This window comes from Branchiostoma belcheri, unplaced genomic scaffold (assembly GCF_001625305.1).
Source record: "Branchiostoma belcheri isolate BF01 breed outbred unplaced genomic scaffold, Haploidv18h27 scaffold54, whole genome shotgun sequence".
Taxonomy (NCBI): domain Eukaryota; kingdom Metazoa; phylum Chordata; class Leptocardii; order Amphioxiformes; family Branchiostomatidae; genus Branchiostoma; species Branchiostoma belcheri.
This window is the reverse complement of record NW_017804176.1, coordinates 358,243-385,749: the sequence shown is the minus strand read 5'-3', so window position 1 is coordinate 385,749 and position 27,507 is coordinate 358,243. Positions and strand designations below refer to the sequence as shown.

Sequence of the window (27,507 nt, the reverse complement as noted above, 5' to 3'; positions counted from 1 at the left end):
TCTGTTCGTTTTTGGACGGGAGCTCCCACGATACTTTGCGGTGCGGCTTTTTTGTTGCCAGGAAGGTCATTGCCCACGATGTCGTGTGGCTTAATTTAGGTACAGAAATAGACGTCCACGTAGAGCGTGGAATAATGAATGCCTGTGCCCATTATACTCTTCCGCCAAATGCAAGACTAATGGTCTGGCGTGCTGCGGAGGAACGGTGCAGCTCCAAAAATAGGAATATGATTTTCTTCGCGTCCAATTTCACGCGCCGGTGGACGCACTTGGTGCATACGAAGTACGTCATCAAAGGAGCAGTTCCTAAATGTAAATATGGGAAACCAGGGTCGGGAGCCAACATATGGCGCCATGTCCTGTTGTTGGATTCTGGGCTGTAGATATCTATCTGATTTATGTAGCAAGAATGTATGGACGCCTACAGGTACACACACGTGCGCATTCACAGGCTGGGCAGAAGGTTACGGGGAGTTAGTCTATGCATGGTAGCATCACTGTGTGATTTATGCTAAGGCCTACGTAAATACCATGTATCGGAGAATAGGCTGAAGATCACAAGAGATAGCAACAAATCTTGTCCTGTTGATGTCTTTTTAGGCTGCAGTTAACACCCTTCTCCAGGGCTTGGGCAGTCTGTCAACCGAGCAGAATCTCTCAGCTTTCCTTCTCGTCGCACTCATCCTAGTATGGACTATTGAAGGCGCAGGTCTGAGGGAAAATGTGTTTCATTTGGCCAGGGGATTTATTTGCAATTTCAAATAAGAGTGGATATTCTTGGGTACAAGACATATTCAACAAGAAACGAGACATTTTACATTAGCAGCAAGACGAATCACAAGTGTACTGACATAGACACACATACACGACGGTCAGGGTTTTAGCTAGAATTTCTGGGACGCGTCCAAGTACGTCTTGCTGAGCGTGTCGTCCGTCCCAAAGGCGTAGTGCTTGCTCATGTCGGGGGAGTACTTGCTGGCTGCAGGGCGGCGGCCCAGAGACTCGGCCAGGGCGCGCAGGTAGTGCGAGCTGTTCCCGCAGCACACCCCGACGTACTGCACGCCGAGATGCCGGGCGCTTCTGCCGAACTCTGCGATGTCGAACCGGGTGCAGAGGTGCGGCTCCAGCTCCAGCGGGTAGGCGTTCCCTCCTGCGAGGAAGAGCACAAGGATGGCAGCGTTAAGAAATGAAGGAACGAAAGAGCAGGCCGAGGAGAGATGGGATTACTGCTTGTGTTTCATGGTATGTTCCTTAAGACATTTGAATTTTTCCGCATGGTCTCCAAAATTTTCTACCTAACCATGCGTACACAACAATAGGTTTTAAAAACGAGTCTGTACCGGTCTCGGTCTTGAAGGACATGAAGTTGGGGTTCTCCTCGTTTGTTCGATACGGCACAGGAATGGCGGCCAGAGGAACCTGAGATAAAACAAACCACAAGATGATACAGACGGTACATATACAGACGGTAGACTGCGGGCTACACAAGAACGCCAATTTCTATAGCTCTATTCGTCAGTTGTTCCATAATATCACACTTGAATAAGCATTAGTGTCAAAGAACATGTGCATGTTCCAATAAAAGTTAAGTCCAATATACACATTTATTTTATTGTTTGACTCAGGCAAAGCCCATAGACAACATAGACAACACAAAATACATAAATTTAAAAATACAATGTCTAGGGTAAAAGAAACGGGGCCTATTTAAGGTCTGCATACCAACTGGCAGTATCGACGCCAGAACTGACTTCTAGGGAAGGCATCAGAGCGTAAGAGCAAACTGATGATGCCGTTACCGGACGCCAGGAGGCGAGCCGCAAAAGAGTGCGTCAGCTTTCGCCTCCTGGCGTCGAAGGTGTCGACACCCAACTGGGCAAAGAACAAGCTGTTACTAGTGGAGCGAGGCTGAGACATAATAATTTTTGAAAGCATCATGGTAAGCAACTCGCAGCCTCTGTAACACACCTGCGCTATGATTGTTCCATAGTTGTACACAGTACATGGGGGAACAATGCGCTACAAAGAGTATACGCTTAACCTCAGCGGAGCAGTTGCCGAAAGTTCGGATTAGATGTTAGACATTATAGTTAGACATTAACTATATCCACGATATCTTGCTATCCAAACCTTAATGTCGCCCTTAGCCGCCTGGAGAAGAGGCATCATGGTTGCCGGGCCACGGCCGCAGTTGAAGCCGACGACGTCAGCGCCTCCGTCCGCCAGCTGCTTCAGGGCGTCTGTGACGGGAACGCCATCGATGGTCACCGGGTCCCGCAAAACGATCATTGTCACTACAGCTGGTAAACCTGCAAGCAACAAAACAAACAGCAATGTTGTTTTTTTTTTTTCTTTTAATGCCCACGATCATGATAATGATCATTCTGGCATACTCATTAACACATGAGCGAAGCGAGGAAAGTTGTGTGAAGTGCCTTTCCCAAGGGCACAAGGTTGGTGACATGGCAGGATTGGGAAAACATCAATAGTTTAACGGTCTGAAGTGTTCACGTATAACATTTATTCTGCATCGTTGTCTCTTCTTGAGATAAGTCGTTACAGAGATAAGCCGGTGAAACCATGCACAGGCGGAGTGCCAACACAGAGGAAGGAATAGAAGAGACTGAAACTGATATGCTTACGACTTACATGGTCCCCGACCCTCGAACATGAGGATGGGACTAGGTGCAGTTACTCTTTTACCTGTTGTGTCAGGTTTGGGGTATCATGTGAAGGACCCATATCTGCTTTGTTTTTGCATCACCTTTTCCATACTGCTTGATGCACTCCAATGCGAGCTTGGCTTCCCCTAGGTTGTCGAATCGCTCGGCCACGATATAATCTGCGCCTCCCTCTACAGCCCACTCAATTTGTTCCTGAGGAAGGAAAAAAAAATCTTTGTCAATATCTTAGTACCGTTGCTCTTCTTGCCAATTTGTTAAACGTCAGAAGCTATAGCTATGTCTTATTACTTTCGGGTACGGAAATATTGTTTTGGTTGTTTGTGCTGGAAGTTTGTCCGGACAGACCTATAGGTTGACAGCAAATGGGTGGGGGAGATTGACAGGCAGGAGGGAGGTCACGGGTCGACGTGTCAGAATTTGACCGGGAGCCAACAAGATCAGAGGTCGACAAGGGAGGAAGCCGAGAATTGCAAGTCTGAAATCTCCGATGTCTTGTTCCTAGAGCACTGTCCTAGAGTGAAGAATTAGTGGTTTACTATGAAAGAAAACTTGCTGACTTACCTTGAACATGGCTCTGACTTTCTCTGCTGAGGCAGGGTCGGCAGAGTCGTACACGTTGGTGTTACAGATGTTTCCCGCCATCAGTGTGCCGGTCTCGTCTGCCACCTCCCGGGCCAGCTTCAGGGCGGTCCGGTTCATGGGTTCCAGCAGGTGTTCCTTCCCGATCAGACGCATCTTCTCACGGTGTCCGTAATACTTCGGAATGACAGAGGCTGCAGGTTTTTATATGTTACTAGTACTTAGGCTACTTTGATTTCTTGGCTTTCGGAGTTTTACGGGGAATTATTAGACCAAATTGGTGAAGTGAAAATAGAAAAGAAACACGCATCATACGAAGGACCCGAACGCTACCAAGGAAACCAGAAAATCAACATACCAGGCTGGTCGACATTGCAAACAACAAATTATGAGCTTTTAATGCATCTGTAAACGCAAGGACAATCTGATTGAATACCATGCCTTGGTGACCGGCAAAACTGAAAGAAAAACCGAAAGAAACTTCAATCAGAAGTCTTTTCTGCACTTTTCTTCAATGTTCGAAAACATGAAATATAATCTTTTTATTGGAATGCACACTTTAATGACCCACTCTTACCGTAAACGCAAGAACTACGTCACTTCCTGCGTGCACGAACTCCCTGTGCAGTGCTGTGACCATTTCCGGGTTATCTAGCACGACTTCCGGTACGTACGACCCAGCCTGGAGGTAGCCGCGCCGCTCAAACTCGAACAGATATCCCTCCGCCACGACCACCGTTTCCCCATTGCTGAGACGGTCCAATAGTCCTAGAAGAGAAGGAAAAATATATGAATGCTTTAGTTTAAGTTTAAACATTTCATATTTAGATTTTTTGACCTATGACCTCGGTCACGTGCCCTACTAAAGGTCAACAAGTTCCAAAAAGTTGTGTCAGTCATCCACAAGAAGGCCGAAAGCCCGACCAAAATGAACAAGTTCCGTAAGGTTAACGTTAAGTTCATGGTAATACCAAGGTAAGTCCCAATTTCCTTTTGTTGCATGTCACATGCCCACTTTTAAAATTGCAATCATTATTTGCTTGATAGCATAATTTCTACAATGGTTATTTGTGGAACAGGTAGGTTAACCACCTTGGTGGAGTATACATATAATTCATGTCTAGTTGTTGAAGTTGCATGCTTACATGACAAAGAAAAGCTGTCAACTTTATTTACCTTTCGGATTGGTGGACGCCATTTTGGAATCAGACAGTGTGAAGAACGATTTTCAAGTTTTGCACGGCGCCTGGCTTTCTCTATGACGACTCTGTGAATCAGGAAGAGTGAGTGACAGACATCATGTAGACAGGCGAATGTACGTCTGTGTGGATTATGACAGTGCTACATGCATGAGTATGTGTACGTGTAAGTAATGAGTAACAGATCAGTCTACTTGTGAATCCGCGTTTTCGCAATGGCAGTCGTGTTTGCTGCAATCCAAAGAAAGAAAACTAGTAGAGTTTGCACAATTAACCTCCACAACACCCTTCATCTTTAAGTACAAGACAGAACGCTTGGCTACGCGTGTATTAGACATGCATCGCGGGCCAGCTGACTGCGCAAGCGAACTTACCTGGCAGACGTGCCAGCTGGTGGGTCAAAGGTTATGGTTTGCAGTTCATGAGCATCCCGCTAGATGTAGCAGTTGACCTATTCTTCTTTTCAAACTAAAAAGGTCACTGAACTTTGAGGTAGCAGAACACAGTTTTCGCCCTATGGGGATTTCTATAGTTAAGGACCCCAAGATTACTCGCTTCGACGCGGTAAAAATTATAGTAGGGTGCACTTCACAAATACGAAAATCGAATATGTTTGAGAAAAAGGTACAAACTACAAAATATCTAGAAACCAACAAATCCTGTCGGCGTATCTGCTCGTAACGTACACTTTGAAATCGCCCTCTAGGGACGTGACCTGAACTGCAGCCGACTCACCCGGAAAGCCAGTTGCGCAATACGGCGCATTTATACACGAACTGCAAAACCTTCACAATTCAAATCATACAGTCTCAAACCCGATACATTCCTACACCACACAGCACAATTAACATTTGGCTGACGCTCTTATCAGGCTTTCTACCCAGCCTTCAAGAATATTCGCTGTACTACTTTCTATACCCGCGTCACAGACCCGCGTGTTCTGCTACCTTGAGCGGTCAGACCAAGAAAGCTGGTCAGACGAGATACTACACTTTGATTCCTCAGAACGCAATGCAAAGACTTCTGAACTTCATATAGGTTGGAAATATACATTTATAGACAGTCTTACATTGCCACTAATTCTCTTTTACGGTAAGGCAATAGGGGGAAGGCTTCAAAAGACCATCATGGTACGTACATACGACTACCAGACACAGTCATAATGATAAACCCATTTATTCAGCATTTTCACTTTTGGATCACCCAGTGAGACCTGGAACCATGGCTTAAGGTGAGCAGCAACACGATAAAAGTTTTCTCTCCTAGTTCGTACTAAAAATACTGTACAAATACATATATAAAACCCAGATAGAGGAGAATCTTACTGTGTACATGTGGGGTTGTATGGGGGTAGGGGATCGAGATTAAAATGGCTTGGATACGAAGCTGACGGCCTGAATGATACTACGTATCACACAACAAGTCATTTCAATGAAGAATATAAAGACTTGGTGATAGTAGTATCTCTTGACCCCAGCCCCACTGCACCTTATGTTAAATGTAGTTAGCACTGTAGATGCACTTCCATACTTGAACAATAGGCGTCTCTTTTGCATACCTTCCATACACATAGCAAGAGAAAACTGTATATAAACGAATACTTAGCTCTGTCTCTTCGGTGATATGGGTGTAAGGGTGTTACATGCACGCGAGGTGTTTGAAAAAATATCGTACATTCACTGTAGCTCTTTGTTATCTTTAACTAAATCTCTGTGCTCAGAAACGCAGCATTCATACTGCAATATTTCAGAAATTTGTGAAACATGTCACAAACGATTATAATTTCAGCAATGACAATATACATGTATGTACAAACAAGAAGAAGACAGTAAAATGTAGCCTTCTTTTGGATAAAATGTCTACAATCCAATTCTACCTGTAACAAGATGAATATATGTACATCCACTGCACGTAAGGTGGGATTTTTCAATGACGATAAATGTCATGTAACTTTTTAAATCTTTGTTAAGAGTCTCTGCATTTATCTGTTTGTAAGTGAAGTATTCCCTTTTTGTGTAGTTCCATGAGGTTGACGTATTCGTCGTCCATTTTGTGCCACTTGTTGAGTCGCCCCCTCTGTCCTTTTGAGTAATAGTGGTAGGGCAGCACGTTTCCCGCGGTGTCCACTGGGAAGGGCCAGAAGCCGTACAGATAGACTTCCTCACAGAACTGCAGGGCCGCACTCGTCAGGAACATACCTGGGGAGATACGTAAGGTTCAGTGAGTCATGGATGGCCAGCGGATATGTTGAAATTGAACATGAATATGATACAAACAAACAAACAAACAAACAAACGGATAAACAAACAAATGAAACTGTGTTCATGTGGTCTACTACTACTACCTACTACTACTAATACAACAACAACAACAACAACAACTACTACTACTACTACTACTACTACTACTACTACCTACTGCTAGTACTACTACTACTACTACTACTACTACTACTGCTACTACTAGTACTACTAGCTACTACTACTACCACCACCACTATTACTACTACTTACTACTACTACTACTTCTTACTAGTACATTGTACTACTACTACTTACTACTTACCCGTGGATAACCTAGGCGCCCTGGTGAATCCCCTCTGTCTCCAGTAGGTGTTGGTACACGCCATGTAGCCGGGGTTAGCGAACACCACGGCCTGGGGCGCCCCCGCCTTCTTCAGCACCTGGTAGGTCCGGAGAACGTATGCCGTGTGGGCCTCGCTGGTGAAGGGCACGGACCACAGCAGGGTGTTGCGGTTGTACTGGCGCACGTACGTGGTGAACATGGTACGGCTGATGTTCGTCTCCAGCTTGTCGTACCTACAATGGGAACGTCATAGCCTCAGATCCAGCCTTGTTAGGGCCCATATTTGCAGCCGGACAAGTGGCTATCGGCTTTTGAAACGGCTAGAAGCCGAGCAAGGCTTATCTTAGGCTAATGAAGGGCAAGCCTAGAAAACTAAGACACATTGAGATTTGTGTCATTTCTTCGGTTAGATATTTAGCTTGGCAGATGAAAGACAGTTCTGATGGCCACTTTCTGAAAATGTATTCAACAAAATTATTGTATTTCTTCTTAGATTTACTCTTGAACAACCTGGCACTGGAAGGCGAAAAGGAGAGAAAGGAGAGAAAGTATGCCGATAAATTATTTTTCCTGTGGCAGCTATGAAGGGTTAAGCAAATAAGTCCACTGCTTAAGGCAGTAATTCACTCTTTGTGGCTCACCGAAGTGCCAGGCCCTTTATATGCCGTCACTGAAAACAACAACAAACAGGGGCGTTTCCTCAAAACGCCAGGTGTGACAGTGAAAAGTGGAAACCCGACCGGCGCAAACACTGTTCCCGCTAACAATCAGGGCGGAACGGATCCCCACAGGGCACGGCATCTTTGGATGTCCTGTTCATTACAGATCTTCAGGCTAACAAGTTGTCCTTCGTCATGTCTACGACAGAGTAAATATATCTAAAGCAATTCCCTTATTCTTAGGTGTAGACAAACGTGCCAGGTAGATCCTTAATAAGGCGAAGGACGGGCAAGAATCAAGGCATGACTTGAATAATATTTGCCAACTGTCATGACTGAAGGGATTTCGGTGATAGTCTTTGATGTACGTATTGAGTATATTTACCGTGATCTAATGGAGTCTCCGTTCACTGTGACGATGTCGACCTTTGACCCGACGTCGGCACGGAAACGGCCACCCACCGGCGCCATGTTGAATCTGAACAAACACAAGTAAAGATTTATGCCAGAGACAAATTGACACTAATACAAGTTACAAAATAAGAGGATATTTCATAATTGGCATAAAACTGTTGTCATAAAAACGTGCACATACGTTGTAAACGTCCAGATTGCAAAGTGTAAGTGTTTGTGGAGTTGTAAAAAAAAAATCAAGTATGTTTGGTGTTTAATCTAGTAGTGACGAACCTGATGACGAAATCGGAGGAGTCGATCTCGTTCCCACACCGACTGTTCATGAGGATGCCGCTGCTGCCAACCACTGCGCAACGCGGGAACATCTTGTCAGCGAACGGGATAGCCTAGAACACAAAACAGACGATTTTCATATGAGACAAACACGACTTCAACGGTTCTTTTTTTTTGTCAAGCCACTAATGATTTGCCTCCCTTGTGCTATAAAAACACAATACATCCAGATTGTACCTTGTGGAAATTGTATAATTAAACATCATTCACTTTTTAAAAACACATACATAAATGATACTATACATAGATATTCGTGTAGATACAATGACTGATCCTTTATAGTTATCGTCATCTTTTTCATGATATCAATTTAAGATTGTTTTGAAATTACGTTTATATCACTGCATAGATTTTAATTTCCGGGGTATCTAACAAGATTCAATGTCTTACAGTGGCTCAAATGCAATATTCAATGACTTTAATAGGTTATTGCCGAGAAATAGCAGTCGGCCAGTTACTTCCAATTAAAAATACACCAGCCAACTGCAGCAGTACGATAATTAATTAGAAAAGTGCCAGAAAGACCCAAATAGAGAAGTGGGGCAGGCAGAGGTCGATAACGTGACAGACGCTCGCAGATCAATACTTCATTACAGTCTTTCATGGGTCAACTAGACCAGACGGGCTGCCTGTACAAGGACAGTACTTTGCTGATGAGTACACTTTTCTCATTATAGAAGGATCTGGAATCGAAAACGTCGTACATACTGTACATATATGTATGATTGTTTATAGACAACGTTGGTTAACTGATTTCTAGGGGTTTGAATTGGAAAATGAAGACCAAAACATAATCGCAATACATCCATAGATTCTTTAAAGATATTAATACATTTACTACCCAAAGCGTGCAGAAATACCTGGCGGTATCAGTTACACACACACACGCACGCACGCGCGCACGCACGCACGCACGCACGCACGCACACACACACACACACACACACACACACACACACACACACACACACACACACACACACACACACACACAAACACTGTCTTTCTTTCACGTAGGTACATAATAAAGGTTTTTCATTCATTCATCAATATACGGGCAAGGAGGACTATTTTCAACAGATTAAGACACGATAAAGCTTCTTCCCTACCGTAGGGAATGTATCAAACAGCGTGCTGTTGACCTTGACCGACGTGTTGGACACGTCATATCTTAAGTTGGAGCCGAGCGGGATGTTTTTCTGCGTGACGAAGAAATGATTTCTGGCGTTACACGTCCTCTCCAGGTCAAATCTGTGGGGAGAAGACCATACTGCAATGTCATAAGAGTTCAGAGGAACTATTAAGCGATACAACATTGAACGTTGTGGGAGTAATGTCTAAGTAATGTCTTTTTTTCCTCGGATTAGGAAAATAGGTAGACTGATAAAACGGTTGATTAATTTTTTTTTTCACATTTCTTTTATTCATTAATAAAAGATCCCTTATATGCGTATGCCATGTATTTCTTGTGTAACGCTGTGTTTCATGTTAATATTTATGGTCCATTGGGGACACTCATGGATATGGCTCGTTCCGCTCGTTAAGAGCATTGTAGACAAAGGCGGCAATGCCAGGGGACGTCGGTTGCTTCACAAGTTCACAAACTAATATAAACACACTTGAGAACAACAATGGGCATTCAGTTGGATCAAATGAAGCGTGTGTAACATTGCCTGCGTTTGTTACATCAATGTTGGGCTACTCATGCAACCTGGACCGCGTATGTATCAGTGTGTTGTTTTACTATCATATGTAGAGCAATTCGAATCGTAGGGCAAACGAGACTCAGTACAGTTTATGAAGACAAATTTGAACGGCCGTATTCTATTTTTTAAAAACACTTTATACGTTTATACATGAAAAACTGTCTCGTCTCACTGAAAGTGTCTCAAAGTTTTTTGACGTACCTCTTTTGTGCCAGAGCCTTGTAGTCGAACCTCCAGCTGGATCTATTTCCTGTCACAAATTTCAGCACGTCCGGTAGAATGTACTTCAGCGCCAGGTCTTTTTTGGTCATCCGTTTATGAGACTTGGAAGGAGAAGTCCTGTTCACAGACCCGACCTCCATTTCTTCTTCAATCTCAGCCACCTCCTCCTCGAACCTCTGCGTGAAGCCCTTCTTGTTGTTACAGCGGTTGTCGATCTTAAAGTCGATCTGATCCTGGATCTGCTCCTGGTCGTACTGCTCGTACTCCGGCAGGTTGTTCCTGGCGCTTCCGTTGTTGGTTTCCTCCCACACCCGCTTTGGTTTTAACCGTTTTCTGATGATTTTCTTGATGATTTTGATGGTCTTGGTTCCTTTTTTAGCGTACGTAACGATCGTAGTGACATCTCGTTCGTAGTCTTCGTCTTTTGGTTTGCAAGGGTCCTCAGCCTCTTCGTGGTCATCTGCAGCTTTGTTCTCATTTCCCTCCTCGTTGCTCGGTGCATTTTGCCCATTCGGCACGTTCCCTTCGGCATTCGGTCTTAGTTCCTCATTTGTTTTTCCTGGCTCTTTGTCTGTCTTCGTATTTTCCATTTCTCCTAACCTTGATCCTTCCTGTGCACTCTGATCAGGAGCCGCTTTGGGAATATCGGCAGGTACATCCCTTGACTGCATATCGCCTTTGGCACTATCAACTACCGGAGGGTCTATTCTTTTTTCACTGTTGGAAGTTTCATTTGTGCCAACTGCAACAGACCTACTAGTTCTTGTGTCTGAGTTATTTTTCAACTCGGGTTTATCTATACTGAGTTGTCCATTAGAATCAACGACAGGCGGGGGTTTCGGCTTTTTTCTCACATATTTCTTGATGATGCGAATTATCTTGTCTCCCCTCATCTTGTAGGTGACGACTGTTTTTACAACTTCGCTTTCCATTGGAGGGTCTGGAAACTTCGTATTGCTGTAGGATAAAGATGTGACCTTTATTTATTCAAAATTGTGACATGACAATACAAAGTGTGCACTAGGCAGCAAGTATGCTGATAGCGTGCACACCCAACACATACCTGTACATATGACGTAAAAAAACAACAACAATAAATAGTTAAAGCAAGATTATACACAAGTATACAATTTTCATATAAATTACATCTATAATTAAAATCAATTATTATATAACTATACAGAAAAATGAATGTTAAGTTAGGCTCAGCTGGAAGAGGCACAGAATCTTTTTGATTGGGCAATGAATGTGTGAAGTGCATGTGTGAGTTTTGTATTTGTATCTAAGTTATGACCTGGAGAACCCTGGAGCAGAACAGATGTGGTTAGGTGATGTTGAGTAAGGTGTTCAACAGTGGAGGCAAGGGTGTTACCTTAGTTAGTTAGTGTCCTTAAGCTGAAGATACAATCAGACAGGTTATTCGTGTACGTTTGTGTTGTACATTAAAAACATGTTCCACAAATGTGATAGGCTTATTACCATTCTACGGTACAAATATATATTATCAGTTATTATTTGATCATTTATTTATTGCTAACTTATCATTGTTATCATCATCATTCTAGATGTACAGAACTAGTTGACAGTCAACGTTCTTCCGTGAGATAGTGGTTGAAAGGAATCCTTGGATAGTCTATGCAAATCGGAAGCATGTGTAAAATGGAGAGAGCAGATATGTGCTATGGAACGCACTTTGCCTCCTTCTCAATGCCCTGACGGATGTTGTTTTTGGGGAAGACCCTGGGGTCTGTAGGGAAGACGGCCGCCGGTGTGGTGACCGCCGGGTCTTCTGTCTTCTCCCGCAGGAGGTTCCTCTGAACTTTACTGGGCGACACCACAGTCCTGGGGGCCACTGTCGGGCCGCCATTGTTCCATCTGAAACAAAGAACAGAAATTATGTTAAGTGCTATAAACTACGCATTGACACATTATCATATGCACATAGTTTGAAGCTGGTGTGTTACGCCGAAGGGCGGTTATACCGGCTATACAGATACAGATACTTAATCGGTCAGTGCATTTCAGTGCATCATTGACGAATAAAAAAGGTAAGTATAGTTTTCAGTATGAGCTTAACCAGTACGAACTTGCTATTGGGCTTGTTTCATCACCTATATATAGGCCGATGCATTTCCGATAGTATAACTTAAGTATTTTCTTTGTTTTTCTTCCAACTTTTTTGTGGGCTCATAACATCACCATTCTCTGTTTTTTTGAATCTCCAGACATGTAGCACCATTTCTAATCCGCTAACTGATGAAGAAAACCCCCTCCCTTACCAAGTAAACAATAAAAGATCGCCCAAGGCCAGTTGTAAATGATGAGTGCCTGCTCAGTAGCCTAATATGTCCCCTCTGCGTTAATCAGCCCGAGGTGGAGTGCTTTGATCGATTCTCTGCCACAGCCGAGGGTCAGGGGATATGTACGGCTCCGTGAAGAAATGAAATGAATATTTCAAATGAAGCGCAAGTCATGCGGCATGCAGCGAACGTTTGCTGCATAATGCTTAGAGCACAAGTCGTTAGCAAGCAAAATGATTATTTTCCTCCGATTTTATCTTCATGATCACTTGAATGTAAGTTATAACATAATTAAGTCTGTTGATAGGGAATGAAATTGGTTTAAAATCGTTGCAAAGAATTTAATTCCCCAGTTAATGGAAAGACTAGTATGGTACAGTACTATGCGTATGAATAAATTTGATAGCTTGAAATCGACGGAACAAAAACTATTGCAGATAAATTGTTATTATATATTGACGTTAAGTATCCGTTAGATATAAGAAAAATATCATTTTCTACCCGAGTCAAGTTAAGCAAAGCTCGCGTTCTGACTCAAGGAAATACTCGGTAGAGACAGGCATACCCCCTTGGGATTTCACTGACTGGTGTAGACCATGTACATTTAGATGGAGTGGCATATTTGTGGAGATGATTTAAAGGGACACAGGGTTCTGAACAGATCGATTAGTCACACATGGCTGAACCGCACGACGCTGAACTTGCCTCCCGGGCTCATTTACAATATCTGTCACGTGCAGAAACTTTCTCGTAGCTCATCATTGGAGCGGGCTAGAGCCCAAATACCAAATAATGATGAGGTATAATACGTTTCCAAACCGGGGTGGGCCAGGCAGTCTTGTCAGGCAGTCTTAAGGAACGAACAATTTGGTATAAAAGACGACAAAGCACAAAAAAATTGAAAACACTAATAATGGGAAATATTTGCGTATATTATTGATACATGTATAAATTGTCGACTTTTCGTTAATTGAAACAGCCCGACCGGGCCCCGGTTTGGAAATGTGACCTCAGCATAACAGAACTGGGCGCAGGGGACTTCTCTTCACACATTCAAGGAGCAGTCTTGGCGATGAATAAATGAAGGGTTCAAGTGCTATAGCACAACACTAAAAGTCGGATTTACCAAAGGTAGTAAAGGTTTTAAGAGTTTACTTTGAGAGTATAAAAGAGTTTACTTTGTACACATTACCTCGCTTTACAATGGTTGTCAATAAAGTCAAGTCCGTTATTTCATTTACAACCCTTGTTAAGTTCGGAATCTCATTACTTGACCTTTATTTGCTACCAGTAGTATTTATATTGTATTGTATTTCATTTTTTCATACATGTTGTTTGTACCTGCAATTAGCCCCCGTTCATGTACTAGTATTTGCAATAAACTAAGCCTTATATTGTAAACATTACTGGTATTTATTACCATTGATAAATCCAACTTTTCATGCAATGTGTACCAGGTTAAAGTGAGCCTGAGAAAACAAAATTTCAGGGACCAATTTGCTACCCCGTACTTGTGTACAGACATGGGGTACTTAGGTGTCTACAACCCCTGACTACTCTCCAAGCAGAGGTTGGTGGTGAAAATCTGTGACCTTTCTATCATCACCGTTTTCCCTCGTCGTAGCGACAGAAAACATTGCCTATGATAGAAAGGTTAGTTTCTTCCCCACCAACCTCTGCTTGGAGAGTAGACCGTGACACCTCATTCCGCCCGGGTTCCGTTGTCATAACTGTCTGCACGGTGGGGAGCCGGTCCGTACATCCTTCAGGCGGGTATTATGTGTTTTGTTCAATTAACTACATCGGGCTTAAGGTCTACATAGCGTGTGGAGATCGTCAAAAGGGAGAGGCCTTCGTTCTATCCGTGCAATCTTCCCCGTGAACCGAGAGGATTATGTACTGACGAACGAAAATCAAAATACCGGTGTATAGGGCGGCGCCCTCGCCCGTACGTGTCCTTATTTCCTTAGCCCTTGGGCCGCACAGCTATGCAAGACAAACAATACTACAGAAGGGGTCGCGTCTACCGGTACCACTGTGAATACTATAATATGAGATAGCGCACTTCTCCTACTAGTGTTAACCGTGATATCTTAAACATATGGCTCGAAAACGCAGGTTGAAGTATCCGCGAGGGAAGGGAGGCGTTATGGCTGTTTTTGTACCGCCACATTCCTCAACCACTGACGAATACACAGAGAGGAATCTGTGATTTAAAAATATAAAGGATTTTACATGGTTCGAGTGAAGTCAGAAAGCTACGTCCGTTGAATAGCTTTAAAGGAACCTAGTTAGACCACTTTTTTGTCGATAATGCTGTTGATTAAAGTCGCAATCCCTTTTTGAGCTAACCTTTCCATAGACGCCCCGGTTACTGAGATAGTCGACAGCGGCTCAGGTGTATTGTACCGCGGCCATTAGCCGGGATATCATGTTTCTGACGTTTCATCGTAAATAGAAAAGTCAACACGTGATGGGGTGCGTTTTCGCCAGTCTTCAAGCAAAGGTTTGATGCATGGGGAGATCGCTACCTTCTCCTGACTTGGCTGTTTGTTGTTTTTCTTTAATGCCCACGATCATAAACGACCATTCTGGCATACTCATTTTTGCTCTGATCAAAGTGAGGAAAGTCGTGTAAAGTGCCTTTTCCAAGGGAACAAGGTTGGTGACTTCGAACTCGGGACCTCTTGGTTCTGTCGTTAAACAACCCCACAATTAACTTGCCCCACTTTCTGACAGTCACCTAGGCTACACCTACCCCCAGTGACCATTATTTGAATATTCCAAACACGTCCTTTGGACGTAATAGTTGATATTGGGTATATCCTGTTGATCTGCAACAATAATTAAGAAAGCAGTTTGATGCAGTATGATTTGTGGGTCTCGACCTTGCGTTTTTATCTCTGGATAAAAGGAGTCCAAACCCCTTTCTGTGGTATCGATTCCGTCCGACGTGTAATCCATTTAAAGGGCGACAGGATATGTTGCCTGGGCAGGTCCCGTGGGACGATCACGCAATTCTCTTTTCATCACCACACAATGTGAACCGTCCATGTGCGCAGATGGGAAAGAAAGAGCTAACCTACAGTGGCCGACAAGTACATATGTAACGTATTGTAACACTGTTGTAATGTAACATCTAGACATTATTACTATGTATATTAGTGCCAAAAAGTAATGGCTATTTGTCTACAAGCCATTAGGTGTTTCTGACACTAATATGCAAATTGTAAGAATCCATAGATGCTGTACGTCAACAGGGTTACAAACTATTGTACCTGTCGGCCACAGTACTAACCGTCGGAACGCGTTCGGACGCCGATCAACATGACGGATACCGTGTCTGCACGGATGTTGTGGTCTGTCTTCTCAAAAAGACTATTGTCCAAGTGTTTGGACCCCCACACGAAGCTTAGATAAAAAAAAAAACGTACAGAGAAGCCAGGGCCAGAAACGAGAAAAAAAAGACATGTCCACGCACGAATTAAAACATATATATATTTCTGAAGAGTAATGCATTTGCTCACTGATATAGTGATAATGTCGAACAGTTTTACAGCAGTGACAATTTGATTTCAGAATTTCACCCCCCCCCTATGTCTCATCTATGTGTCAATAACAATGGAAATAGTCACAGACAATTGACGGTGCTTGTAAAAGAACCGCTTTGTTGTATGTATGGTCAATGAACTTTTATCAACCAGTCATATATAAGACCCCCTAGGGAATCTTTGGAGATAGACTGGAAAGTGTATTGTTCAAATGTTTTGCTACAGTTGCGTTCCAATATTCTCGGTGCTGCATGTGATGATTTCCATTATAGTGTATATAGCAGGTTTGTTTCATGTCAGTTCACATGATTGGTTATATTGTGCAGGTTTAAGTGTATCATTAATATATAACTGGATATCGACCGCCAACCGAGTCAAGGACATTAAGAATACTTTCTTTGCCAAATGTTGTTACTAAGTATGCGATGTAAAATTAAGTCGCCATGAATGTCTGCCTGTTGTATGTTTGTGTGTTGTTTCAGATGGATCCGTTTAGATCTGCATATACATGTAGTTGAAATACAATGTACTTGATCCAAATCAATATGCAATTTGAAGAGCCTATGTTGCCAACGGTAACGGTACCTATTTTAGTAAAGAGACTTTTTTTACATAACCAAGTGTTTTATTCACAGCCGACGTTTCGGTGACCGTCTGTCACCTTCCTCAGGTCAATTCTGACTGGTTCACATTGCACTGCAGCACAGGTGTCGCTGCTATAGATGCATTCCCAAACGTGTAAAGAATCTCTTTACTCAGTAACTTACCAACCTGATGAAACAATTCACGGATGGGGTACCTATTTTAGTACCTGTACGATCGGTCCACTGACCTGTGTATAGTTGCAGACGACAGTTCCCTCAGCAGCCCCGTCTCGTGTTGCCCCACCAGGACGGACAGGCCCATCAGTACACAGGCACACAGGACCACTGACGTGATGACTCGGATAGGGTACAGCCGTGGCATCCTGGCCACTGGACAAAACAACAAGTCATGGTAAAATAAATGAAAGAAAGTCCCTAGGAGATCCAAACAAACCAAACGAACCACCATTAGGAACGTCTAACTCTTCTCAGTGGATGGGATGTAAAACGGAGGTCCTGTGGTTGGTCAGAGCCACACCTCCAGCGCGTTACAGAAAGACTGCACTGGTAAACATGAAAATCATCAGATTTTATTTCAGTTTATAACAAGATGTGGCGTGCTTGCGTTAGACGTCACAACATAGCCGCCATGTTGGTGAAGCGCACAGATACAAAAGTTCCAAGATATCGATGGCGACACAATGCAGGTCAGTCGGAAGAACATATGATGATTCAGGTCATTCGGAACATGATTCGCCCTTCGTCCTGCGCTTCTTACATATTCACAGGGAAATAGTAGGCTCATTGAGGCAGAGGAAAGTCACATATTTTGCACACAATAGGAATATCCTGTTGCTGTTACGGACGCCGTTCTGATGAGTCTATGTTTTTGAATCTCCAAGCAGATCCTAGGGTGGCAAAAGGCAGTATTAAATTGGCATATTGGACCCTCTCTGGCCAATGGATACTGCCTGGCCAATTTGATGCTGTCTTTTGCCACCCTAGGATCTGCTTGGAGATTACATGTTTGTCCCATCGGCAAGGACACCTGCCGAATAAGTCACGTCCTGTAAATACAGTCACGTACACGTCTTCGTCAGGAGCAGCAATGTGTGAGCCCGGTGTGATTCATGGCTTTGTGTTCCACAACTCTTCCATGACACAGTCATTCTGTCTTGGATCATGGAATGATCTCGGCCCTGTCACCCAGATACAAGTGCACACTTGTGTATTATGTGTAAAGAACGTGGTCCCTTTATACAGAACAGGTGTTGTACAAACCTGAAAGAAGATAGGCCTGTTTGCCTTTGCTTTGTATAGTGCAGAATGCTATGACAACCTGCTTCTTAACGTACTAATCAGTGTGTTGTGGACATTCAAAAGTCGAGTAAAGCCTCCAGGTAAAAGTTCATACCGTGTCCGCGGCTAACCTTGTATGAAAATCGCGGTAGTCTACACCACACCCCGTGGTCATCGCTCCAGGCTTGCACCGAAGAGAACCTAGCCCTAACAGTCACCAGTCCGGAACTTCAGTCTTAGGTGATTCATGTTCTCTATTCTTGACTTTTCCTTGTTAACCCCAAATTGGAAAACACTTGTGCCAATTGATGCTTTAGGACACAAAGACAAAAGACAACGGCCTTCTCTGTTCATATAAGAAGGTCTTTCAGATGCATGGCGTATCGTACAAGCCATGGAAACCTAGAATTCCTCAAACAGCTTTGTACTGTTCATCACCCGTTCATCGCCCCCCTCCCCACACAAAGAAGTGAAATGATGTTGGAAAAAACTAATTTCGTTCAAATGACACCGTCGGGAATTACGCACCAATTTACATTCATCAGATTCTGACGGTCGCGCTGCTTTAAATTCGATCACACCGTCCCAGGACAAGTGGTCTTTTATCTTTTCTAACGAACAACGCAGTATCCATGTTCGGTTTGTACCTGTTCTATTTGTTTTTCCAAAAATGCAGATGAACCACAAAGGTTATGACAGCCTGGGAGTACTTATACAAATTAAATATTCCATTCATTAAAAAGAATGTTCCCGGCTTGAATTACTGCAATCTCAATAGCTGTAACGTTATACCCAGAGACGTAACGCTTGGACTAAACTTATCTTCTTGTAACATGAAAATTACCGAAAAACTACTGGACACGTTCATTCTTCAAAACGCCATGCATTGTTGTATCTATTACTCAGGCATTGTATGTTCTCATGTATAGTGACAATACCTGTCTGCCTATGAATACAACAGATACATCACACCCGCATTAAAAATACGTTAACTGAACCCTTTGCGGAAGCGGGTCACGACATGTTAAGGTAACGTTATACGGTATACTGTAGTTACCAGTCGTCTTGATGTTTCCTAGGATGGCTGCCGTCTTGTTTCTTCACCCTTCGATGAACCCAGTACAGTCCAAAACGTCCGAAAAACGTCCTCTCTACTCCAGTGGCGGTTCCCTTAGTGTGTTTTAATGGGCAAACTGTAGCGCAAACCCCGGCCCCGCTGTCCCGACCTGCCGGCTACCTGTATTGACTGCATGGTCTCCACAGGTTAAACAATGTCGGTCACGTGGTCAGGCACGTCATATCGCATCCAGGGAAGAAGATGTGAATAGATTAGACGATACCACACAGCAGTAAACCGGGATATTGACAATCTATCTCAATCTGTACCTATAATATGTTTTGTCATAAGGCAAATGACATAGTAAGTGGTATACGGAGCGGTGATTATTCTTCTTTCTTGAAGTTCCTCTACAAGATTTTTATGGTTTCGTCCCCCCATAGAAAGGATATATGGTATATCCCCAAATTTCGGTGATCCGAAAAGTAGGCGTGGTGTCTTCTGTAGGGCGCGGTTGTTTTTGTTTACTATTTACTTAGTACGTAGAACATAACATTAGCTTTACGGGCGTGGTCACAAAGCCGCCGGGCGTTCACAAAGATCTAGGACCGTGTGCGTGTTTACTGTCATAATACACGTAAATCGTTTCGCCCCTTCATCCGAACATCCATGCCTACAACACGAACATGGAATGAAATACCACGGGAGTTTTGATAGTTGATACAGCGTTTGTAGAATTTTAACGTGTTCTTTTGTCGGCCATCCTACAACCGTGGATGGTACAAACCTTCTCTGGGCGGCTGGTTGTAGGATATAGCCGGCAAAAGAACGCGTTACAAATTCTACAAAACGCTGTATCAAAACTCCCACCCGCCCGGAGGCCTGCACAGGAGGCTTGGAATAAAAAGCTTTCCCTATAACAGTCTGAGAATAGAACAAATTGTTGCTCACCAAAATCGACAGGATGTACGCTACACTAGCAGTAGAAGCAGAGGCAAGCAGCATGTATCATCTACATAGACATGGACGCAGGATGCCCTTGAAAACCAGGAGCAACGGAGCAGTCATGTGGGGAAGTCAAATTGTACACAATTAGCCACATCAACGAATTACAAGGAAGTTGTTCTCCCAGAGCCGGATGAGAGTGCGGGCCTGTGGTTACTACAGCCTTGTTTTGCGTGACCTACCATGTCTGTTACGATATGTCACAGCAAAATGCACGATGTCTATCAGACTGATGTGTACAGATAAAGGAATTATAGTGTATTGCCCTGGATAAATAAATAAACGAGCCCTGACTTACGAAACCATGTGGAACAGCCAATGGAAAGAATGTTTACCTGTAATACTTATCACCTTAATAGCGAGAGATTGGAAAATCAGTGGGCAAATGTGCCATAAGACCAACAATGGTAAAGCGTCGTGTCCAAACGTAAAACCCTAACGTTGATATCAAACTCTCCAAGCAGAGCTGGTTGGGGAAAAATTGTGGCCTTTGTTCATACGCGCCGTTTTTTTTGTTCGGCCGTTTGTTTGTGGGATGGAGAAAATGAGGCATATGATAACAAGGTTGGAATTTTCCTTAACAGCCTCTGTTTGGAGAGCATACTGATACCATAAAGAATTGATCACCACCTTAAATCATAGGAGTTTTGATTTGATTTATCAGGCTGTCTGAAATTATATACAGTACAGTACTGTCCCACTAGCCGTCGGCTATTTTAAGGGCTATACCCTGGGTAACTGGACAATAAACAGTAAGAACGTTGTCTGATGACTAGAAATGCCAACCTGACTGAACACAAATATTTGCTCTGAGATTAGGTGTGGCCATGGGCGAATGGACGCTTACCTGTGGCAGTGGTCCGATAGAGACTTTTGTGGGCACTTCTGTCTGTATAACAGCGACCCCTAGCAGGCATGGTAAAATCCTCAAACGTTTTCGATTTGGCTCATTTGTCTCCTGATTGCCTTCATCAGAAGGGTATGTATTCCGCTTGGGCCCGGTGGAGCAGCTGTGGTGTAGGTCCGTATGTAGGTCAACGTTATCACTCGAGTATTTGTGGATGTATCTTTTTTGATATTTGGTATGTTGGTAACTGCTGTGGAAATGTAGGTCAAGTTAAAAAACGGCACAACTGGCTTTTCCCAATCGTAATGCAAAGGAGTTTTTGTACATTTGTCGATTGTATGTGTGCAGCTAAAATCGAAAATCTGTGAATAGATCTTAATGATATTTGGTAGGTGAGCAGCGGTTATGGAAACAAAATTACCTACTTCGTAAGCAAGTCCTTCAAAATTTGAATGAACAAGTTACACGAAACAGAGAAAACGGCGACATTATATGCTTTATCTTGCAAATAATACATGCTATATTTCTGATGGTGAATAAAGAATACAATGCAAGATTCATATATATGATGAATGAAAAAGCGCCTCCTAGCATCATACACGTGTACTGTAAGATGGGACTACCGACTATGATCTGTACATGCTCAATGTTGAGGTTTGAAACAGTCTCTTTTAAAAATACTATATAACATCTTCATATCTTACAGATAGGCAAGAGGTACCTGTATTGTATTGCAACAAACTCTGATTTAAGTTCTTTGGTTCATTGACGATAGTCTATCTAAGGTCTGTGGTATTCGTCTGCTGTACACACGGTGAAGTGACCAGTTTGATGACTCCTTCCTTATACAGTTCTACTATTTTGACGAACTCCCTGTCCATGCGGTGCCATGTGTTGTTCACTCCGCCGTCTTTTGGTCCATTCTGCCAGTAGTGGTAGCTGTCGATAAACACGAAACACGTTTTAAAACAAGAAAGGTAACATTTGCAAAGCAAATGCATGTTTACCTTCGCATATGGTCTGCTCTGTTAAGTAAGTAAGTTTATTTTGTGTAACCCAACACTAGTTACCATGGTAACAGAAAGTCTGGTTCAGGTCATTGACCTTTTTGGTTTGGAGAAGAAGAGGAAACGTAACAAAAAATGTTTTTCTTCGGTAAACATAAGACAGAAAGACAACAAGATGACGTACCTCAATGGATCGCCGTTCCTGTCCAGATTGAACGGCCAGAAGCCGTACACTGTGATTTTCTCACAGAAGGACAGAGCGGAACTGATCATGTAAAAACCTGCAAAATCATCATCACCATCGTTAGTATCATTATCATAAACCTCATTGCTTTACATCTGAGCTATACGTAATTATTACTCACAAAATTGTGTATGTAATCATCAACTTGTCTTTCTAGTAGACATGCAATATTTGCAGTCTTTTACCCCCAACCCAGTTAACCCAAACCTCTGCTTGGAGAGTATGCAGCAAACACACATTTGAGGTCGATCTAACCCACAATGAAAGCCATCATCCTCCAGAACCATGCCTGGGGCAAATCTACGTTCTTGGATACGCAGGGACCAAGCCTGCCCCTGCCCCTACCCCTACCCCTACCCCTACCCCCTGCCCCTACCCCTACCCCTACCCCAGATAGGCACGTAGTACGTTCAGGATGCAATAAGACGTATGCCTACCAGACGAGAAGCTCTTCTCATCAAGCCCCCTATCGGTCCAGAACTTTTCTGCAGCTATCTTGTGGTGAGGGTGGTTGAAGACGACTCTGTTTGGCACTCTTGCTTTGGGAACTGCCGTCTGGAACCAGATGAGTCTCCGTATGTTCCAGCGCACGTTAAACGGCATGGTGAAGATCAGGCTCTTGCCGTACTTGTTCTTTATTATGTGGTTGCGAAAGATCCTGAGCCAGTGCATGCTGCGAATATCCTGATACCTGTGAATTATTTCAATGTCATGTAAGCTCAGTTCATCACAATTTTTGCCAACCGTAATTATTATGAGCACTAATAAGAAGTAAATGTATAGTAATACATGTTTTTATTCCAATTCATTGAACACTATCCAAATTACCGTCATCAAAATAACACTAAAATGTGTTGACGTCACACTTCAGAGAAGCTACGTGACAAGTCTCAATGGGTCAGTCTATTGAAGAAGACCTGAGTGACTGGTCTAATGCTCTAGGTAAAAACATTTCTTGTGTTGGAACAAAAGTTTCAAACACTAAAATAAAACGGCTCATCCAGGAATAATATGGTTTGGTAGAAATGGGTATGGCTAAGGGACAAACAACAAGTCTTCAGGATCCCTTTGCTTATCAATGTAATCTTTTCGTCTTGCAACTCCATAGTTTGTTTGTTTGTTGGTTGGTTTGTAAAAAAGTGATAAGATTGTATCTCTTGTATATTTAATGTTATTGATTTAATATCAGACTATCTAACTGAGCATGTGATGACAATTCCTTGATCTCGTTTGTAAAAATCGAAGCACAATTGAGGGGTGCGTTAGTCAATCCCTGCTTTTGTGCGATTTTGTCAAATTGAATAAAATTGATGTACAAAATTGATGAAAAAAAATAGAACGTTCCGTACTCTTCGTGAACGGTGAGTGCGTTACATGTGACGAAATGAGTCCTGACTCCGATATCTTCTTTGAACGCATCTGCTATGGGCGGCATGTTGAACCTGTGATGACATGGCAGTAACATCAGTGTATACCATCGAATCAAAGCATGGAAAAGGATAACAAAGTGTTCTAACAAAGTGAAAATGGTTTATGAAACCAACACAAACAACAACACCTATCAGGATTATCAATTGAGGTTCTCGTATACATATGAATTTCATATTATATATTTTCAAATTGCTATAAACCTACAAAAACAGAGCCATTAGCGTAAAGCTCTGACGCCTAGTGGTACCTTATGATGAATTCTGCATTGTTAATCTCCCGTCCACACTTACTCCCTCTGAGCAGACCGCTGCTGCCCACGATGTTACAGGTTTTAAACTGTTTGTAGGAAAATGGCGAGCTCTAAATGGAGCAAAGGCAAAGACAAATCGAGGTTAACGAAACCATGAGATAGCTCAGTAAGCATTTTAGTTCCCTCAGCTATATCGTGGTCATGATCAAAACATGGCATGTGATAATATGTGTTTAGAAATAATACTCATTTTGGGTTCACTTATCATTAATTTTTGAATATATATAAGTTGACTAAACGTATCTTTACACCACCACCACCACAAAATATCCAATACTATGTCTGTTATTGTCGCATGTCTCTCTTGTTATGTTATGTTTGTTTTTTCTTTGATTACATGCCACTAAACAAACAAACAAACAAACAAACAACACAACTGACCGCAGGTTGCCTGGCGGCGACAGCAGCAGACAGCCTGTACTGTACTCTCTCAGCCGCCAGGGACATCGCGGTGTCCTTAGACGTGTTGTTCTGAGTCACGATGTACATGCGGGCGGTACTCAGGTTCGCCTCCAACGCGGATCTGCAACGAGTTTAGTTCACAACATGTAGTAGGAGTATAGTTAGTGGGGAAGACGTCAGGAAAAGACATTGCCGTATAATCTGTAAGCAGATCTTTTGGTGGCTGCAAAGCTTAAAGACAGAATCAAATTGGACAGGCTTTGGCGAAATGATAACTGTCTGGCAAATGGATGCCGCATGACCAATTTGATTGTTGGAATTCGTTGAGCAAGTTGATGAAGGTTGCAACTGAGCTAGCTGCAAAAGAAACCGGTTAGTAACGTTCATCTTTTTTCTTCTGTGTTTTAGGGGCATCTCTGTAAAATATTGCACCACAAGTAAAATATTGCACCACAAGTAAAATATTGCACCACAAGTTGACTTTGGAGTCAAAGTCTGGGTACAGGCTAACACTTAGGTCCATATATAGCGCGTCTTCAAGTCGGTTACCTGAGTTCCTCAGCGGCTTCAGGTCGGAACTTCCACGTCCTGTCGATGGTGTCCAGGACAGACAGTATTTCCCGTGGTGGAGCCTGCAGTCTGGTACCGTTATACATGATGTCATCTATCTCCTTAGGGAAACCGGGCAGGATCTCATCCACGTCCAGCAGGTCCGGGTCTGCAGTACTGAAGGGGACGTGACGTTACGTGTTATTGCAGATTTGTATAGTGACTGATATAATGATGCAAATCAAGCAGCCGACCGACCGACCGACCGACCGACCGACCGACCGACCAACCGACCAAGCAAGCAAGCAAGCAAGCAAGCAAGCAAGCAAGCAAGCAAGCAACCAACCAACCAACCAACCAACCAACCAACCAACCAACCAACCAACCAACCAACCAACCAACCAACCAACCAACCAACCAAACAAACAAACAAACAAACAAACAAACAAACAAACAAACAAATCAATACTAGCATTAACATAAGAGCAAACTATTTGTGAATCACCCTTATCCTGCATACCATTGCTTATAATCATGACCATAGATATGATTTCTTTGAATGAATGTGTTATTTCTTCACCTGGTAAACCATGTACTGTTTCTAAGTTGACAAAACATGAGCTTTTAGTCAGGACAAAGTGTTGTACCGCCCCCCCCCCCCCCAGTAGCTTGTTTAAATAGAGATGTACTCACATGTTGCCATTCTGCCTGATGAGCATGCGCGGTGGACAGCTGGAGAGGTTAGCCCATGGGTAGAGCTGTGGTAGTCTGATAGTGATGACGTAAGGTCCGTCCATGGTCAGGACGTTATACAGGGTCAACATCACACAGGCCAGGAACACTGACGTCACACGGCCCAGTCTCTGCTGAGGCATGCCGCTCCTGTTGCCTGTTGGTAGTACATTGTATAATCATTCTCTTTATTCTCTCTTTTGAGGTTCTTTAACTCAAAGGCTAATCTTCCAGGGCTCATAAAAACATGTAAGCAACGGATATCACAACAGATATCATAAAAAAACACATTTAGCACAAAAAGAAATGTACATTATGTACAAATGAAAGTAACTTAGGTCGTTATATAGAACAGCTCCGCGTTTAAGCCCAGATGGTGAGAGTTCAGTGACCTGAATACGGAGAAGCCTCTCCTTTATTTCGGACTAAGCTGCGTTGTATGTGCGTCACGTTGCCATGACGACAGCATAATAAATATCCTACAAAACAGATCGTTTGAAATATAGAAACATCGAGTATCCCTGCCTGGAATTTAATTTACATTAATGGTAACTACATTATTGGGCCGCTTTGAAGAAAATGTGTAGAATGTCCCCTAGCGGTGGGCGCGCTCGTTTGAAAATTCACGATTCTGTAAAACTCGCGTGAACTGGGAGGAGTGTTGTCACGCAACTTTGCGATCCAGTTGTTGCATGTACACTTCCGTACGTCCGATGGCATCAAGCGAGCACATTTACCAACCTCCCGGCTCCCTCAACTTCGATTAGAACGCCCTGAAGCATTAGGTGTGAGGAAAACACAAAGGCGTCGCCTTGACAACGCGTTGTTCGCGTTGCGGCCAGAGATGTGTTAGCAGTATAACTAGCACAGGTGCTTATACTTTTTGCGTATTGTAACAGCACTGAAACGTGTAATATGAAAAGTGTGGTTTGTTACTCGGCTTATTTCAGTTGTCTGCATTAATTGTCTGCATTACAAGTACTTCAAATCTATGCAATATTTGTGTGCAATGCTGACGAAAATGACCATAGTGACTGGCGAAGCATATAGCATAAGGTGTCCCCTGTTTGGTCTTTATATCATATTGTGTGTATCTGTATGTTTCTATCGGAATGTTTGGATATCGGTATGAACCAGGGTCGTGTGCAGCTATTTCGAATGGTGACTCATGCCGACATGCCAACATTGTTCTATTGAAAATGTAAAACTCTCCCTTGGGAAGATACACAAACGTTGCTGTAACATTTTATGTAGACCTGTATGTTTACACTGTACTGCCCTATCGTTCTTTACGTCCACTTGTTTTAAGATATTATTATTGTCATAGATAATAGACGGTTTGTCTTGCAGTAAAGATAATTCTGTCGCTGCCCCCCTCCCCACCTGTCAAAGAACCCGGAAAGAATGTTCTCACCTTTGAAGGTCATATCACAGGTGTCCTTCCGTGCCGCACGAGCCTGGGACAAAGATACAATGTAACTCCCAAATGTAACCTGTTTGAATCACAGATCGTCTCGGAAAGGACGGTTTGCTTCGCATAGGTTCTCCAGTGGTCAGCATTTTTACTCCGGCCTATACAAGTAACCCGTCTGACCGGTTTGACCCCTCACACACACCCTGTTAACAGTCCCATATATATTCCGTGCCAAATCCACTCTCCCACAATTGGCATAAATTGAATCAGATAATGTGTGTAGGGAGGCGAACAAAGGAAGGTGAGATTGATTTAGTGCACAATGGTTGACATCGGCTATTGCTTTACAGGTGAAAATGGCTTGTATGGGCAGGTGGTACATTAGAGGATATT

At 43.1% G+C, this 27,507-nt stretch overlaps 1 protein-coding gene across 1 annotated transcript; it reads right to left on the bottom strand.

The window, feature by feature from the left end:
• Positions 1 to 726: 726 nt before the first annotated feature.
• On the bottom strand, positions 727 to 27,340 carry LOC109481061. The gene is made up of 23 exons (XM_019783535.1): positions 27,115 to 27,340; positions 25,662 to 25,857; positions 24,969 to 25,145; positions 24,399 to 24,540; positions 23,955 to 24,067; positions 23,626 to 23,718; positions 22,714 to 22,967; positions 22,217 to 22,313; positions 21,839 to 21,964; positions 12,075 to 12,257; positions 10,362 to 11,339; positions 9,564 to 9,705; positions 8,395 to 8,507; positions 8,093 to 8,185; positions 7,028 to 7,281; positions 6,431 to 6,660; positions 4,837 to 4,852; positions 3,841 to 4,031; positions 3,246 to 3,440; positions 2,765 to 2,876; positions 2,131 to 2,309; positions 1,341 to 1,419; positions 727 to 1,150 (listed from the first exon to the last, which is right to left on the bottom strand). Exons 1-23 carry the CDS (start codon positions 27,125 to 27,127, stop codon positions 885 to 887), a joined length of 4,242 nt encoding a protein of 1,413 aa, XP_019639094.1. The 5' UTR covers positions 27,128 to 27,340; the 3' UTR covers positions 727 to 884.
• Between the last annotated feature and the right edge of the window lie 167 nt (positions 27,341 to 27,507).